The 17,242-nt window shown below is 40.9% G+C and overlaps 1 protein-coding gene across 3 annotated transcripts in view; it reads left to right on the forward strand.

Annotated features, from left to right (window-relative positions):
• The window catches only part of ERBIN (erbb2 interacting protein), a 136,683-nt gene that overhangs the window by 65,022 nt on the left and 54,419 nt on the right, over positions 1-17,242 (forward strand). For all 3 annotated transcript variants that reach the window (XM_072137357.1, XM_072137376.1, XM_072137366.1), the window contains one exon: positions 12,834-13,031. In XM_072137357.1, coding sequence (XP_071993458.1) covers positions 12,843-13,031 — 189 coding nt within the window. In that variant the 5' untranslated portion in view covers positions 12,834-12,842. The remainder of the gene's footprint in view (positions 1-12,833; positions 13,032-17,242) is intronic.

The raw sequence follows: 17,242 nt of genomic DNA on the forward strand, positions 1-17,242 counted from the left end.
TTTACCACCCCAAATAGATTAGTACTATCAATACATCATAGGTGGTGGGGGTCAGCTATGTAATTTACATTAAGGCCCACCAATTTCAGATTACAGCCCCTCCCCTCTCTATATGTATTCCCTAATGAGGCATATGGGCAGCAATTGTTTTTACAAGACAAACCTTTTGTTGTAGGAAAAGTAAGTGATAAGCCTATCCATATTCACAGGGCCAGTGCCCGCAGTGGGCATACCCGGGCAAGTGTCGGGACCCACATAAGTCTGTACATAACCATGAGGGGGCTTTTTTTAATGATAAATTAGGGAATATTTTAGGGAACAGGAGATTTTTAGTTTATACATTTTTTTATGCCGCCATGTGGGTCCAATGCAAAGGGGCCCACAGAGGCTCTGTCGCCCAGTAGCCTATTGAAACCTGGAGCCGACCCTGCTTATTCATTACAGGCTTGGTTTTCTCAGTGCTATTCTTCCCTGATGATGCTTCCGTCACGATTTATGAAATAATCCTCTGGGCATTACAGTCAGTCCAGCATTAATGTCCTCTTCTAAAGAGATTACTTCTATTATTGTCTAATATTGCGAGCATTTGTCCCGGTCTCATCAGCTGTTGTTGGTTTTAAATGTCAGGACATTCATTGAGTTTATTATCCGGTTTTCAGATCCTAATGTAAAGCGTTTTGTCTAGGACTTTATTTATGAAGCTATTATCTACAGTAGATTCAGTTACGACTGGAAAGTTGTCATCATGCTCTCAATCTGCTACATAAATAGATTTCGGAAAGCCTGATTTTATTCCCCCCTATTCTAAGGAGATCTGGGTAGTTAAGTGTTTGTTCACATTTTAAATAGTTACACAGTGTTATAAGGCATTTTTCTAACTGGTCTGTTCTAAGTGTTAAAGAAGGATTTGAACATCATGGGAATATAAAGTCCGTCCTCATTTGGGGACTCTTTTAGTATACACATATCACATTGGTAACTGCCACCCGTGGCACTTAATGGCTATCTTCTTCTGGCACCCGTGGCACTTGCCGATTTGCCTCCATTTCCCTCTAGCTTCACCCTATCCCCTTTGTGATACAACATACAAAAGTATGTCTTGTCCTGCTAATCTAGCTCATATTTCTCTCAGGGGTTGGGCTTCATGGGTTTTACTGCTTTGCCAGGGCAGGGGCAAGTTTGAGACCTAAAACATGTACCTACTTTACTTATGCTAACTCTTCCTACTTCCCAGTTGCATACGCTGCCAGAAGGTTTGGAAATGTAGGTGGCCCCAAACAGTGGTGATCTGAAAGACACTGTTGAACGTCACCCAGGTACATTGCCGATCCCTCTCCCGTCTCCAGTGAGACCTCTGATTGGCCCCAGTGTTTATGTGACAGCATGCCCAGCAGAAATGTGGAGCCGGATCAGGGTAAATACTCTTATGTGTCCCTCTTGGGTTTTCTAGTGAAGCCAAAAAAACCTTTTAATAATCTTTTGTCGTGCATAGTAGGTTAGGTGCTACTTTAGCCGGTTGTTTTATCTTAAGACACAGTACATCGAGGAGGATGAGTGGGAGAGCATAGCTGAGCACCTTGGAAATTGATATATATATATATATATATATATATAGTTTTAATTGTAATCAAAATCCAAAAAAGGTTTTTACAAAACGGTTAGATTAGAGGAAATACCAATCTTTAAGATGATGGATAAGAGACCCTGTCATAGGAACATCACTTATTGTTTCACTTTCTGACACTGTAGGTAGTGCAATATATCTTGGTATTTTCTCAGGATTTTTTATACCCACATCTGAATTTCCAGCTATGTTTATTTTGTTCTAGGTCTCTTCTGTGTCTTTTATGGGATGTTTTTACGTAAACAGGCAGAGTTGTTTTTGTTGCACCTGGAAATGACTCGACTCCCTTGTGTTCTCAGCATTGTATGAAGCTGTAAGCAAGGAGCACATTTCACTGTTAACCCCCAGGCAATGAAAACTACCAGTTTCCTTCTCAACATACAATACCAAAAAATCAGAGGCTGAGAGAATCTAAACAGAAAATTATCATAAATAAATGTGCAAAGATATTCATATACTTGTCTCACGGCACGAATAAGGTGGGATTTCACCATTGGTTTCCCTTCTCATGTAATAGGAAAGTTCTAGTAAAGCTGTCTGTAGGTATTACTTTTTTATGGAATTCAATCATTCTATACAAATTTATTTTTGGAGAAAGATAAATAAAATCAAACTCTTTTAAAATACATTTTAAAATACATTTAAAAATAATATTTGCACAAAATAATCCTTGGGGCTGGGGGTACAGGCAATATGGCTGCCAGCTGTAAACCAGTTATTAACAAGTACTAAAGAACTTTAGTTATGGTCAAATGTATAAATATGCAGCCTCTACATTACAAAGGGAAAAAATATTAAAATAAACACTAAAGGGGCCATTTTATTGTCAATTTGGCATAGAAAAAGATGTAAACCCACTGTTCGAGCAAAAAAAATTTAAATTTTTCTCCAACCTCGCCAGTTTTCAAATGGGGGCCCTGGCAAGAGCAGGGACACGATAATTATTGAAAAGGGGGTGACGCAACCTGTTTCTGGCGTGAAAACTTGCTAAAATTGACTCGAGACTCTACTGGTATCAATTGCAGAAAACTACACAAGGGTAAAGTGGTATTAAGACCATTATGAACAATGCCATCCTTGATCATTGTCCGGCTAAGAGTTATGTCCTAAATGATTGATTGAAAACCACTTACTACTTAAATACCACAGACATTAAAATGATTTCAAGTTGAAAAGTCGTATTCATCATTACTGATAATGTTAACATTAGGCATAAAATTTACTTTGCTGTCACCTTAATTGGATGTTCAGTAGGGAAAAAAGTGCTGTAAATTATGAAAACTAATAATACTTGCCCAACCAATCCCCTAGCAAATTTTACCCCACAGAACCCAAGTTGCTGAGTACCCTGAGTCTTTACTTTCTAGTCTCTAGGGATCGGCTAGACCATTGCTGACAAACCTATGGCACGGGTGCCAGTGGTGATACTCGGAGCCCTCTCTGAGAGCACCCAGACCATATCACCAGCACAGAGTTCACCAGACAGGACTCAAGGACTCCTCCTGGAGTCCCCGGCCACCCAGGTCGTGTTGTGGATCAGTGCTATTTTAAAGCAAAATATCCTTGGCAGCCTGGGACTACCGGAGGAGCAAGAAGTTGTTGACAGAGCTGCATTATCATTGGAGTTCCTCCTCTGGGCCCTAAAATTCTTCCTGGCAAGGGGACCCTGGAGGAAAGTTTGATTAGTCATCAGAACTTCTCCTCCTCTCTCTTTCTGCTGTATTTGTGTCCTCAGGACGCTGATACGATGGAAAGCTATGACAAAGCAAAAAGGTACTGCTTAAATTGCCATGTTGGCATTTTGTTAAAGTTTGGGCACCTGGTCTCTAGAAGGTTCACCATCACTGAGTTAAACATTCTTTGTATTGAAGGAGAACACAAAAGCAGAGCCACTGGATGACGGAGCTAGATTGGAATGGTAACGTGTTTCTTACTGCTTTCCAGACAACCTCCAAAAACATACGTAGACCCTACTCTCAAGCTTTAAGAATCCAAATAATAAGCCTCGATCATCTTGATGTGTTGAGCTTTGTAATTCTCCTCAGTAGCCATACGCTCTTACTCTTCTTAAGTACTATCATTAGCACTTATTGAATTGGAGGATTTCATCAAAGCCAGAAGGAGAAATGTCAAGCTTTCATTTCAAATTGCCCGTATGGTTGTGTATAGTTGTAGACAATGGTGGTTTTTGTGATGGCTGTGCATGGAGGAAGCCTTTGGTTTGAGTTTTCTAGCTCACTTCACTTATTTGAGCTGCTCGTGTTTTCTTCAGTGTGCGTTATTTCTGCCTCTTGTTTACTATACTTGGTTTCCTCATTTGGAAACACTCACATCCGAACTCCAGCGTCCTAGATAAATACTATTGTTTCTACGTTTAGCCTTTGTGTGTATCATTTGCAAATCGAATACAATATTTTACAAACTTACCCCATCATGAGTGGCTTGTTTAAATAAGGACCTACCAGTATATCAAACGACAGCTAAAGTGGTTCACCTAAAGAACTGGCGTGATTTCTTATCATGTGAGACTGTGAAATATGTGTTCCATGATTGTGCGATCACACAGCACTGTCCCTCGTTTCTCTTCTGAGTAAGAGCAGTATCAGGCTTCTGGTTAGGTATGACAGCAGAGGCGACACACTAGTGAGCATTTTGATTCCAGAGATGAAAGAACACAGTTGTGTGGGGAGACTCCCTGCTAAACTCCTGTAATATACAAGCAATTTTTACAGTCCTGCTGCTACTAACAACCCACAAAGGTTTAGTTACATTTCCTTTTAAGGTCTCAATTTTGTACCATTTGCTCTTATTCATTATGAAGCAAACATACCTTGAGAATGCTTTAACTACACTGATGCAGGATCATATTTGTTTGATCCCTGAGGTGAGTGGTTTTGCTGAAAAAACAATTATAAAACTATGATGAGGCTTTGCTGCTACTGTGGCTGCTCCGGCGCTTCTTCTTTTACCCTAATTATGCACTGCTTCAAAGAATGTTTTATCGAGAGGCAGAAGTAATCAATCTCTGCACTATACCCCAGCTGCTGTGTCTGAGTCGTCCTGATCAGGTTTATTATCCCTGTCTGGACAGTTCAAGAAGCTCCGTGTGATGTGTTTATGAATGGCAGCCAGTGTGCACCCTGCTTTCCCATGGACTTCCCATGGACTTGAATCTTGAAATAGTTTTTTGAGCAAAACCACTCGGATCAGGAATTAAACAAGATATGTTTCTGCATCAGTGCAGCTAGAGAATTTTCAAGATATGGTTTGTTCACAATGCATAAAAAACAAATGTAGTATCCCCTGGCAGCCGTTTAGATGATTAGTCATCTTTATAAAACGCGGGAAAGGAAAGCTTAAGTTGATGGTTGATGGTTGATGGTGAATTGTGTGCAAGGAACCCCCCTCCCATAAGTCTTGCAAGTCTTATATTTTATGACTTTGGATGCTCAGGAAAAAGTTACTCCCTTTCTTGCCCTTTGTTTCAAACTCCTTTACTTCCGTCCCTTCTTGTAATTCCTCCCTTCTCACAACACAAGCGTCTCAGGAATTCTTGCGCCTGAAATACTCCTCTCCTGCAGATTCCATAATGTTTGTTGCACTTCCCTTCCAGCACACAAGAGTCTTATCTGTTTCCTTGCACAGTTATATGTTACTGTATTGTCTGTTTTCTTCTCTCATCTACTTGTTATACTATGTATATTCTGAAATCAGAGCTGTGGAGTCGGTAGAGCTCTGGATTCAAAATAAAAAACCTCTTCAACAGATTTTCCAGTTTAAACGCAAAGCTCCTCCTGCTCTATAACATGCCGGCAGCAGATAGGACACTATATACAGTTTACTCAGCTCCTCCTGCCCTATAACACACTGCCTGCAGATAAGACACTATATACAATCTATTTAGCTTCTCCTGCCCTAAAACATGCTGCCTGCAGATAGGACACTACGCACAATCTGCTCAGCTCCTCCTGCTCTATAACATGCCGCCTGCAGATAGGACACTATATACAATCTGCTCAGCTCCTCCTGCTCTATAACATGCCGCCTGCAGATAGGACGCTATGTACAATCTGCTCAGCTCCTCCTGCTCTATAACAGGCTGCCTGCAGATAGGACACTATATACAATCTGCTCAGCTCCTCCTGCTCTATAACATGCCGCCTGCAGATAGGACACTATGCACAATCTGCTCAGCTCCTCCTGCTCTATAACAGGCTGCCTGCAGATAGGACACTATATACAATCTGCTCAGCTCCTCCTGCTCTATAACATGCCGCCTGCAGATAGGACGCTATGTACAATCTGCTCAGCGCCTCCTGCCTTATAACACACTTCCTGCAGATAGGACACTATGTACAATCTGCTCAGCTCCTCCTGCCCTATAACACACTGCCTGCAGATAGGACACTATGTACAATCTGCAGTTCTTTTTACCTGCTGTTTCCATAAATTTTTCTATGTGACCAATTTGCTTTAAGTCACAGATATTGATTCTATATTCCTATTATGTTCTATATAACATGGTTCAGAAATTTTCAGGATAGGCTGGTTTTATTCTTTCCCCCTCGAATTGCTAGAGAAGCTGGTAGCATTGGAACAGAAACAAAGGAGTCATATAAGGGCAAGAACTTATTTGACAAACTACGGGGTTAATACACAGTCTGTTCTTACATCTATTTATCGTGTTTAGTGGGGAGTTGGTATCTCAGGTGATCATGCTGCGTTTTTTTTCAGCCCTCCATGACCTTTTTTACTAGATTTCCACTTCAGCATAGTTAAAAAGTTTTAAGTTTTTGGGGTCAACTTTTAGTTTTTGGGGGGTTTTTTGTTTTGTTTTTTCGATCCATACTAATTAACTTTTTTGATGCTAATTTTTCCAATTTCTTTTTTCAACTTTTTTATGCTTTTCATAATTTTTAGAAAAGCCGAAAAACATTATAGACAATGGGAAAGAATTGATGTTGGCCGGGATTCAACTATTCGCAAGCCGTACACATTGAACCTTTTTAAATGTCATTTGTGCTATGTAAACAAATCTGTAAAAGAAACAAAGGTTATATCTGCCATTATTATCTTGGGGTCGAGTGGAAAGCTGACCTGCCGGTTGTACATGTAAACCTTTCTCGCTGTGCTAATGTATTATTTTAGATCCTGGAAATGTATATATCAATTGTTGACTGGGTGTTACCATTCCTCTTGGCGTTGGGGTCTACCCCTATACAGGCTGATACTATTAGTATTGATGGGACAGTCTATGTTGTAAGGATAAGTCTTTGTGACATGGAGAATTTGCAGGTCAAAGCTTCCAAATTACACCAAGTGTAAAGAAAGCAATTTTGTAGAGCACTTTATAAGCTTTCTTGATGTACCTTTTGAGCTTCTACGTAGACCAGAAGCAGGGACATCCACACAAGGGGAGCAAGTGTAAGTACAAGAAGGAGGACAGAACAAATATTGAGCCGTGTAGACAAAGATAGATGCAAAAAAAGGGGGTTACCCCTTTTACATGTTGGGTTGCTACCTTTTTGAACTTCATGTTCAATGGGTAAACTGAATTGTTCTTCAAAATGCCCAACTACTATGAGCGGATGAAGGTGGATCTTATTAGTAGCACCAGCCCATTTATCGTGCACCAGGGTGGGGATGTCCACACAAGGAGGGCAAGTGTGAGCGAACCAAGAGGAAGAGAACAAATGTAGAGGTGCAAATGCACGCAAAAAAGGGGGAAATGAAGGTTACCCCTCTTACATGTTGAGTCAATACCTCATCGATCTTCATGGTCAGTGGGTGGACTGAACTGTTGGACAAAATGGCCTGTCCCCACCAGTACTATGAGACAATGAAGGAGGAGGATCCTATTACTAGCATCAGCCCATTTATTGTGTTAATATTTTTGCTGCTCCTACTAAATGTTCTTGCAAAACAAATAAACGATGCAGGGTCTACAAGGAAAAGATATTAGTTGGAAATGATTGAATTAAGGCACATTCTGTCTGTTTGCTTCACTAAGTGGCAGGGCAGCTTTCTCTGCCTGAGCTGAACAATGCCTATTAATGAGTCTGTCTAAATATTTGCTTTTGGTATTCATAAATTGTTTACACCCAGTTCAGCTTCAGGTTGGGATCAGGCTATAACCATGGTTATTCCTTCTAAAAAATTGTGTCCCTTCGGTCCACAGTCTGCCAGAATGGGGCCGAAATGTACACGCAATGGACAAGAGTGTCGCTATTTCTATAAGAAAGCAGCCATGCTTATACAATTTCATATTGCTACCTTTCCAATTTGGATAAACATCCCAAATAAAATAAGGTTACTGTGCTAACTAAAATGGAAACCCCACAACTCATGCTAGCTTTTGGATGCCGCAAAGCTCCAAAGTTGATATATTACCATGTATCATGATGTCTTGACTGTCCCGTAGATCTGTTGTTGGGGGGGGGGGGTGTTTGGGTTGGGTTTTAACAAGCCCAAATTTTTTTGTATTTTGTTTTTAAAGAAGATAAGCTTCCACCAGAAATCTCTGGCACCAGCTTACCCCCCATTTAATGTTAATAGCAAATGCACACTCAGCAAGTCTAATTTCTACACCATTGGGCTCTGTACAAAAGAGCCATCAATAATCTATTCCCCTTGAAAAAGGCCAGGAGAACTGGATGGGATCTGGATGGTGCCCGGGGCCCAAGTCTTGGTTGTGGTAACATATCTAGGCAGTAAGTGTCAAACCATGTAGAAAAATTAGAAAAGGGGCCCCCAATTTTCATACAGCATGAAAGGGCAGACGGCAGTCTGAATCCCCCCCTGTTATACTATTTAAGAATCAAATAGGACCATTAAATAGGACAATTAAAATGGGACAATTTCTCAGATTTTTTAAAGATGAGTAGCGTAAATTTGTGTTAAAGGGGTTGTCCTAAGTTTATAAGTTATCCCTTATCCAAAGAATAGGTTGTAACTAGATGATCGGTGAGAGTCCGACTACTGAGCACTCGCTTAGTAAATGTTCTCCCTGTGGCTCCACCCACTAGTGAGAACGGGATCCTCATTCTCTGCATCGTGGGGTTTCCTGGTCTCATGGTCGGTGGGGGTCCCAGCAGTTGGACCCTCATTTATCACCTTCTTTTCCGCTATCCACAGGGAAAACCTTTTTAATTCATATCATCTTATTATATGTTGTACTGTCAACCTATGTCGCTGTGATCTACAGGCACATAACACGTTTTGTACTACATACATATTTCACCGCTGATAACAAAACTGGCCATTTCCAGTTAGTGAATTTGGGGGGAGGACGTTAGAGCGATGTAATGTCCTCTGGTTTCTGCTCTAACTCTGCTTAGTTTTTACCTTTCCATCTCCATGACTACTAATTTATTGTGATAATGTTTCTGATCCAACGCAGGAGTAATCTTACATGTAATGTTGATGTACAATAAATCCATGTGCGTTTTATCTGACTAGTGTATCATGATCATTATTAGCTTTTGCAGATTCAGTCCTCTAAGTATGGCACAGATGGGATTAACAGCCGGTTATGATGGCTGTTTTGTCAATGCAGGCTCACTTATTTAGTGATGTGTCTTATAATAGCAGGCCGCAGTTGTGTTGGCTTTATGCAGTTGCACACTCCTAGGTGATGAAGTCTTAGATGTGTAAGAAGGGCCAGGTCAGGAAACCCTCAGCATTGTAAGGCTACCTCTACATGTGCATTATTGGGCCCTTGTTTGCGGCCCATGTGCTCCATTTTCTTTTTTTGAAAATATTGTATCAGTATTGAGTATAATGATACTAGTCCAGATATCCAATAGCAAAGGTGCCCTTTGGTGGAAGCTGCTGAGCATTACTTTAGTGAGGGGAGGCTGCATGGGCATTTCATTAGTAAGGGGAAGCTGCATGGGCATTTCATTAGTAAGGGGAAGCTGCTGGGCATTTCATTAGTGAGGGGAGGCTGCTAGGCATTTCATTAGTGAGGGGAGGCTGCTGGGCATTTCATTAGTAAGCAAAGGCTGCGTGGGCATTTCATTAGTGAGGGGAAGCTGCATGGGCATTTCATTAGTGAGGGGAGGCTGCATGGGCATTTCATTAGTAAGGGGAAGCTGCATGGGCATTTCATTAGTAAGGGGAAGCTGCTGGGCATTTCATTAGTGAGGGGAGGCTGCTAGGCATTTCATTAGTGAGGGGAGGCTGCTGGGCATTTCATTAGTAAGCAAAGGCTGCATGGGCATTTCATTAGTGAGGGCAGGCTGCATGGGCATTTCATTAGTGAGGGCAGGCTGCGTGGGCATTTCATTAGTGAGGGGAGGCTGCGTGGGCATTTCATTAGTGAGGGGAGGCAGCGTGGGCATTTCATTAGTGAGAGGAGGCTGCATGGGCATTTCATTAGTAAGGGGAAGCTGCTGGGCATTTCATTATTGAGGGGAGGCTGCTTGGCATTTCATTAGTGAGGGGAGGCTGCTTGGCATTTCATTAGTGAGGGGAGGCTGCTTGGCATTTCATTAGTGAGGGGAGGCTGCTTGGCATTTCATTAGTGAGGGGAGGCTGCTGGGCATTTCATTAGTAAGCAAAGGCTGCGTGGGCATTTCATTAGTGAGGGGAGGCTGCGTGGGCATTTCATTAGTGAGGGGAGGCTGCGTGGGCATTTCATTAGTGAGGGGAGGCTGCGTGGGCATTTCATTAGTGAGGGGAGGCTGCGTGGGCATTTCATTAGTGAGGGGAGGCTGCGTGGGCATTTCATTAGTGAGGGGAGGCTGCGTGGGCATTTCATTAGTGAGGGGAGGCTGCGTGGGCATTTCCTTAGTGAGGGGAGGCGGCTGGGCATTTCATTCGTGAGGGGAGGCTGTGACAAATGCATTCCCATCCTAGGCTTATACTTGAGCCAATATGGTTTCACTGTTTTTTTTTTTGTTTTTTTTTTTAAATTAATTCATCTTATAAAGGGGTTATCTTGTATTCCAGTATATACAGAAACTGGAGGCAATAATTGAAGACCTATCGTAGATGTGAGCTGAATCTTACTTTTCCAATTATAAATGTGTGTCCTTACGTGACTTATAACTTTTTTTAGCATGAATGGCACATGATGACCTGCTTATAAAATATTATTATTATTATTATTATTGCTTCTATCAGCTAATGAAAACACTAATAATTTCTAATAATAAAAATGTCATATTTATTCATTTCTATACATTGTAAATGTTAGGACTACAATCTTAAAAATAATGTTCACATCTCCATAATTGCTATATTTAATTCTGAATTGCCAGTTTACCTATTCAGACTAAGTCTAAGAAAATGTTAAGAGCCTGGAAAAGCTATTACAACCCTAGTCAATTTTTATGGTTTCTAGGGTTTACCATTAGCGAATATATGTTTGATTAGTAGATTTTTTGGAGCCTTACAAAAGAGAACTTCTCCTGACACGTCTGTATTCGTAAATTCTTATATCTGCTGTGTATGGTACATTCATTCTAAAAAGTTTTGCCTAAATTGACAACTGGGTATACAATTCTCTGTATTTCTCCCTACACATGAAGTTTGTACATTTCTACAAAGAAGCTCTAGAAATCTAATATTATTCCTGGTGAATTCAATTATTTACTAATGAAGAAAGTAGACAGGGTCTCTGTAATTCCCCTTGAAAAATGACACAAGAAAGACATGTGTAACATTGTCCATAACAAGTGTAGCTCCCGAATGCGTCACTATGTATGTTTTGTATACAGATATTTACTTGGCTGGAGGCATAGAATACTATTGACTTCCTTCCTGTGTTCAACATAACTTTCCCCTTGAGACCTTTTGCTTCACAGATCTGGCTGTAATTACTGATTATTGGATGTGACTGTCCTGAGTTCTCATCATTATAATATAATTGTCAATCCTGATTCCTGACCTTTTCCGGCTGCTTTTCTCCTGTCTTATTGGTTATACAATAAAATTGGGAACTAATCGTTTATTTCTGGTAAGCCAGTTGTGTTACTTTAATTAGAATCCATCATCAGTTTTGTCCATTATAAACTGCAGACAGTACTAAATATAGACCTTGGAGATCTGTGAAACTATACCTTTGTTTTCAGAGAAGCAGGATTGTGGAAACTGAGCTTTATATCCAGTTTGTAGCTTCTGCAAATGCTTTAGGTCTTTAAGGCTGAAGAGCTTTCTGCTCTTGGCAATGAACTGTTCTGTGACCCCTCCCTTCTGCTGTGATTGATTGCTGTAAGTGTCCAACCAAAATCCTGTTACATCTCCTGTGGAGGAGCTGTGGAGCAGCACAGAGCAGAAAGCTCTTCAGGATGAAAGACCTGCCCAGAGCCATTGTAAGAGAGACAGAGCTGGTTTTTAAATTTTCTTTTTGACAGTCCGATCAAAACTAATACCACACACAAACAAAGGTATGGTTACACAGACGATACAGGCAACACGGGGAAATGCATTCTGTTACCTACGGGGTCACATATAGACCCAGCATATGAACTATAAGTTCATATGTAAAGCTTCCTGTATCATAAGCATGTCTCATTTTAAGAAAATCTGTACACTGCACAGAAATTTTAATTCATGCACAAATGAGCATTTGGGGCACTATGGGTAGGGCAACCAGGTCCAGTGCACAAAGTCTCATCATCCAGTAACGGTGCCTGGCTTAACCGGTAGAACTAGACAATAACGGAATCACCAGACCCTACGTCCCAAGCATTGGAGCACTTCATTGGTCATTTGCATATAAACAAATATCTGGATTTCTCTCCATTCAGTATACAGTTGGTCTACTACAAGGTCATACGTTTAAAGGGACAATCCAGGAAAAGCTAAATTTAATTGAATAATGCCTGGTGCTGGGCCTAAACGGAGGAGCAGGACTCCTTTTCATTGTATTCCTAGAACCTAGAACATAAGGTATAATTTAATGAATCAGCTGTGACTGGAGTGTTCCTTTTTAATTAAGTTCGTATTAATCAGCAAATGAATGGTTAAAGTGATCCGACAAGTAGAACAGATCTTCCTGAAGATTTGTCTGCATCCAAACTTGTCGAGCTGGATTTTCATGGAGAAGCGTCTTGTGGTTTTTTTACAATGTCTCAATGTTCCATTAGAAATCTGTAGGCAGACGAGAGTTGTGCTGGGACGTCTATAAGCTGAGGGATACGGTGACCTGCTGAGAATGTAGAATTATACTTGACATTTATCTTGTATCTGGCTTTCTTTACAGTGCCTGAAAATGACTGCAAAGAGGAACCTGTTTGTGCGGTTGGTGCCGTGCCGCTGTTTGCGGGGAGAGGAAGAAACTGTGACCTCACTTGACTATTCTCACTGCAGCCTGGAACAGGTGCCGAAAGAGATTTTCACATTCGAGAAAACCTTGGAGGAACTTTATTTGGATGCCAACCAGATTGAAGAGCTTCCCAAGGTACCACTTTTCTGTATAGGATTCATATTTTCCATGACACTGATGACAAGCAGCCCTCTCTCCTGGGTCTCTTCCAGCTGTGTTTTATGGGCATTAGCTCACGTCGCTGCACTAGCTTTCTTGGCAGTATCTCGCGCCAACCATTCACTTAACTCCGACTCATCTCATGAACACAAGCTCCAGCCAGGGAGTTCCTTACACTTCCAAAGTTTTCATTTAGTTGGCACCTTGTTACATCTGTGCTGTAGCAGATGTTCATATGTTTTCCTACCATCCTGGCTGTCAAAGGCTACTGTGATTTCTTACTTGGTCCCCGTTTCTGGTTATAAATGGCAGCGCACCCAGAGGCACATCTGAATTCTAAGTCAAATGTTCTGATTGTCATTAACAAAACTCATTTACAAAAATGAGCATTTATGATACCGTGTTATACACTATTTCCTTATGGATGTGGCAAAATTTTTATATATAGTCATCATATTAGTTTTGGGGTCTTAATTAGAACAATCCCTTGTCTAATGCAAACCTCTAAGGAATCTATTATTCCAATAGATGAACTATACTTTCCTGTACTTTTCTGGACCACAGGTTTAGCAGATGCAGGGCTGTCTGCACAATTCTTTGTTCTTGTTTGTGATTTAGATTTCTCAGTTAATAAAGTTTTTTCAGAGCACATACGTAGCTCAGCAGGAGCGGGGGACTGACAGTGACATCATTGGGGATACACCCCTTACATCGGCAGCAGCCAATCTCCGGTAGATGTACACCCCCCCCCTCCCACATTCAGGGGGGAGGAGCGGTCCCCTGGCGACCTATGCCACTGTTTAATCATAAAGTGGGATACGTCTGTGCCATACTTTTTAAGGACACGTTGCAATCCCCCCAAGGTCCTTACAATGTATGAAAAATAATGTGATGTGAACCCAGCCTTAGGCTACATTCACACTACCGTATTCGCATAAGACAGGCACTGCTCACCCCTCCCCTCTCCATAGGGATGCACCACCGTACGTATGTGGAAAGATGGAGAATAGGCTCTTCTAGTCTTCACAAATTTCCCCATTAATTTTATTGGACCCGCTCTCACTTGTTTTTATGATGTTTGATTGAAATCGGTTTCCAAGACTTCTATAGCGTTGCTTCTCTGTAGGATAGGTCATTAATAAAAAATGAGTATGGCTTCCACTCCTAGCTTCCCCATAAGTCCATTGATTGGAGGGATTGCAATTGCCGAACTTTATCTTACTGTATTCAGTATTGTAAAACCTAGATATGCCCCCCCATGCATCACAGCAATAAACCCTGGCAATGGTTAGGACTATTTTAGGTCTCAATTTATGTGAAGTGGTGGTCCAGTTTTTTATTTTTTTATTTTTTTTCTTTTTATAACCATGTTTTTTCTTAAAATTGCAACCATATGAGGACCATTTCTAAAGGAAGCGAACTGACCTCATAGTATATGTTTGAAGTACAGTATGTGAGAAAATCTTCAAAAGAACTATTGATATGTTTGTGTAGTGTGGGAGGAAACCCAAACGCAGAGCGCCAATTGCACAAATTAAAAGGGCTTAACCATTGAGCTACTATACTGCCCAACCTTCTGGTAGACATTTCCTGAGGGCTGTCTTCAGCAGATGTTGACTTAGTCTGACTTCACCGTTGATGTGTGCACTCATTTTCTCAGCAAAATGAAATCCATAGAACCTTCCAATGCCCTTAGACACGTGTTGTATGATGAAGATTGCGTATGAGTTGTAGAGTTGGCCACTTGTCTGCTCCCGTATTTTTATGTATGTGATAAGTCCACAAAAAGTGTTAAACGTCAGCTTATAATCACAAAGCCAGGATGACTCTGAAATGGAGAACATCAATGAGATGTGATGCGTGAATGTATCGTGATCTCCTCCTTCTCTTCTTTCGCATGCGATCAGTCCTCTTTCTTATTTACACGTGTGAAGGCGTTAAGCTTGTATTGGGTCATGGCTCCATTTTCTCCTTCCACATGATACATGTCCGTCATTGATGCGAATGAATAAGTCTCCGGCCTTCCGGTACAAGCCCCTCTGACTCACTACTTCTATCTTGTGACCTTCACATTAATGGTTGGTGTGTCATAAAACAAGCATGTAAGCTGTGTCAACTATACATAGATGGAACTTTTATAGACAGATACGTTCTTCAGACTTCAACCCAGGAATTCCTCATGAGTGGAGCTTTGTTTTCTTGTTGTTTCTTTCAGTTCTCTATTCATAGGGATTCTTGATTTTGGTTTCTCCTGACTTACACTTGGGGGGTTTCCATCTCGGTGCACTACTTTACTTAGTACACTACTAACTTTACTTACTCTTATTACTTATAACAGCAATGCCCATAGTGCCAGGAGACACATATGTTACATAATTTCTGGTCATTTCAATCCCTAGTTGTCCTAGTGGTGTTCACAAAGCATCTGTAGCACAAAAGCTGATCAGCTTGTCCAGGTCAGCCATTAAGCCTGAAGCAACTGCTTCTGCTTAGGACTGAGACCAGTAGTGGATTATAATGTAGGCAGTTTGGTCGGTAGCAAATTAAAGCCTTCTACAGGGCCCATGGCTACCCAAACCACTCACCAAATTATATACTCAGAAGGACCTTCACCAATTAAATCTTTGTACACTTGTTCCCGCTCTCAATACACTTCAAGGTCTTCCAAAGGTCCTTAAATCACATATTGAAAGCAGTTAGAAGGGAGGCCTCCTCTATTCCCCAAGAAGCAGATTCTAGTACCCTATGTAGTAAGTGATTCCTGAATTGTAGGGGCAATAATATTCATACAGCCCAGGATCCATGATCTTAAAGATAAATCACCAGTAGTAAAGTTGAGGACAACCCCTTTAATTTCCTTACTGAAACTTGTCTTAGACTAATAAAGAGTTAATTGACTCGACCTGACTTGAAGTTTTATCTTGGACATTAAAATGTAGGCAGGAAGACTCATAAATGTCACAAAGGATATGAAGAGACAGAGTCATCCAGTATTTATGTTCTCATTTGACGTTGGGAGTAAGCGTGTCACACTTATGTCACATCATGTTACAGTTCATAAACCTAAATGCTGAGGTCTGCTCTTTGGGTGGAGGCTCATGTCACACAGTCCTGACTATAGGCAGATGCTGCTGCATCTTGCTGTGTATAATGATGGTTCACATCTTTATGGGTCACCATGAACCGTCCTATCATTACTCAAATGTAATTCACACACAATAGATTTGTTGCAAAAACAATGCCGCTTGCTAATCTGAACTAGCCAGCCTGTATTTCGTGTACTTGCCGAAAAACCAGTTGTTGAAATCTTAAAATCTGCTGCTTATGAATAGAATTTTGGTTTTAGGAGGAAACATAACAATATGGAAATCCAATCTATGATTACTTCATGATCAGTGAAAGTCCAACCACTTTGACCACGGATGGTATTATATGGTGGCAAACTAGACAGTAGACCAAAGTCCACGTTAGTGGTAGACCCCCATAAGGACGGGAGCAGACAAAAATAAACCTAGCATTTAAAGGGTTATCTTATGAAAAACTGACTTTGAGATCCATAGAGTTACAGGGCACCTGCATGGTCACCCACCCAAAGTTCAATGGAGCAGGAGACTAGGGTCCCCCACTTGAGTCAATTATGATGATCGTATCAACAGTTTTTTTGGGATTGTTTTTAAGTGGCCTCCTTTAGGACCCATTATTGAATAATATATGGCAGTATTATCATGATGGCGATACAGCCCCCTATTAGTGAGAATAATAAGTAGGCCTGTCCTAGGCTTGTTTCTTTGAGGTTATCCATGAGGTTATCCCACCCGCTATTGCCGGAGTTAGAGGGTACCCCACAGTAACTTTACTTTTAGAGGAATTACTGATAAATTTTCATGCTACTCTTTTGACTTTAGCAGTAAGGCCCAGTTCACACTTATATTGGTTCTTTCCATTACTTTTTCTGATTTTGGAGAGCGTAACAGAAACTGAAAACAGAAGAAGAATCGAAGGTCTTCCATTCACCTTCCGTTTCCCATAGACTTATATATAGACTTAATATTTTGCTTACTAAAATTCTGTTGTTCATGGCTAAAAAATGGTAGGGGTCACGTAACCTGTGAAACGCAGGTGTGAACTGAGTCTTAGCAGAAATTACAAATTAAGGACATCATATATTGATAATATAGTTCTTACTT

Source organism: Engystomops pustulosus, chromosome 1 (assembly GCF_040894005.1).
Source record: "Engystomops pustulosus chromosome 1, aEngPut4.maternal, whole genome shotgun sequence".
In the NCBI taxonomy this organism is placed as follows: domain Eukaryota; kingdom Metazoa; phylum Chordata; class Amphibia; order Anura; family Leptodactylidae; genus Engystomops; species Engystomops pustulosus.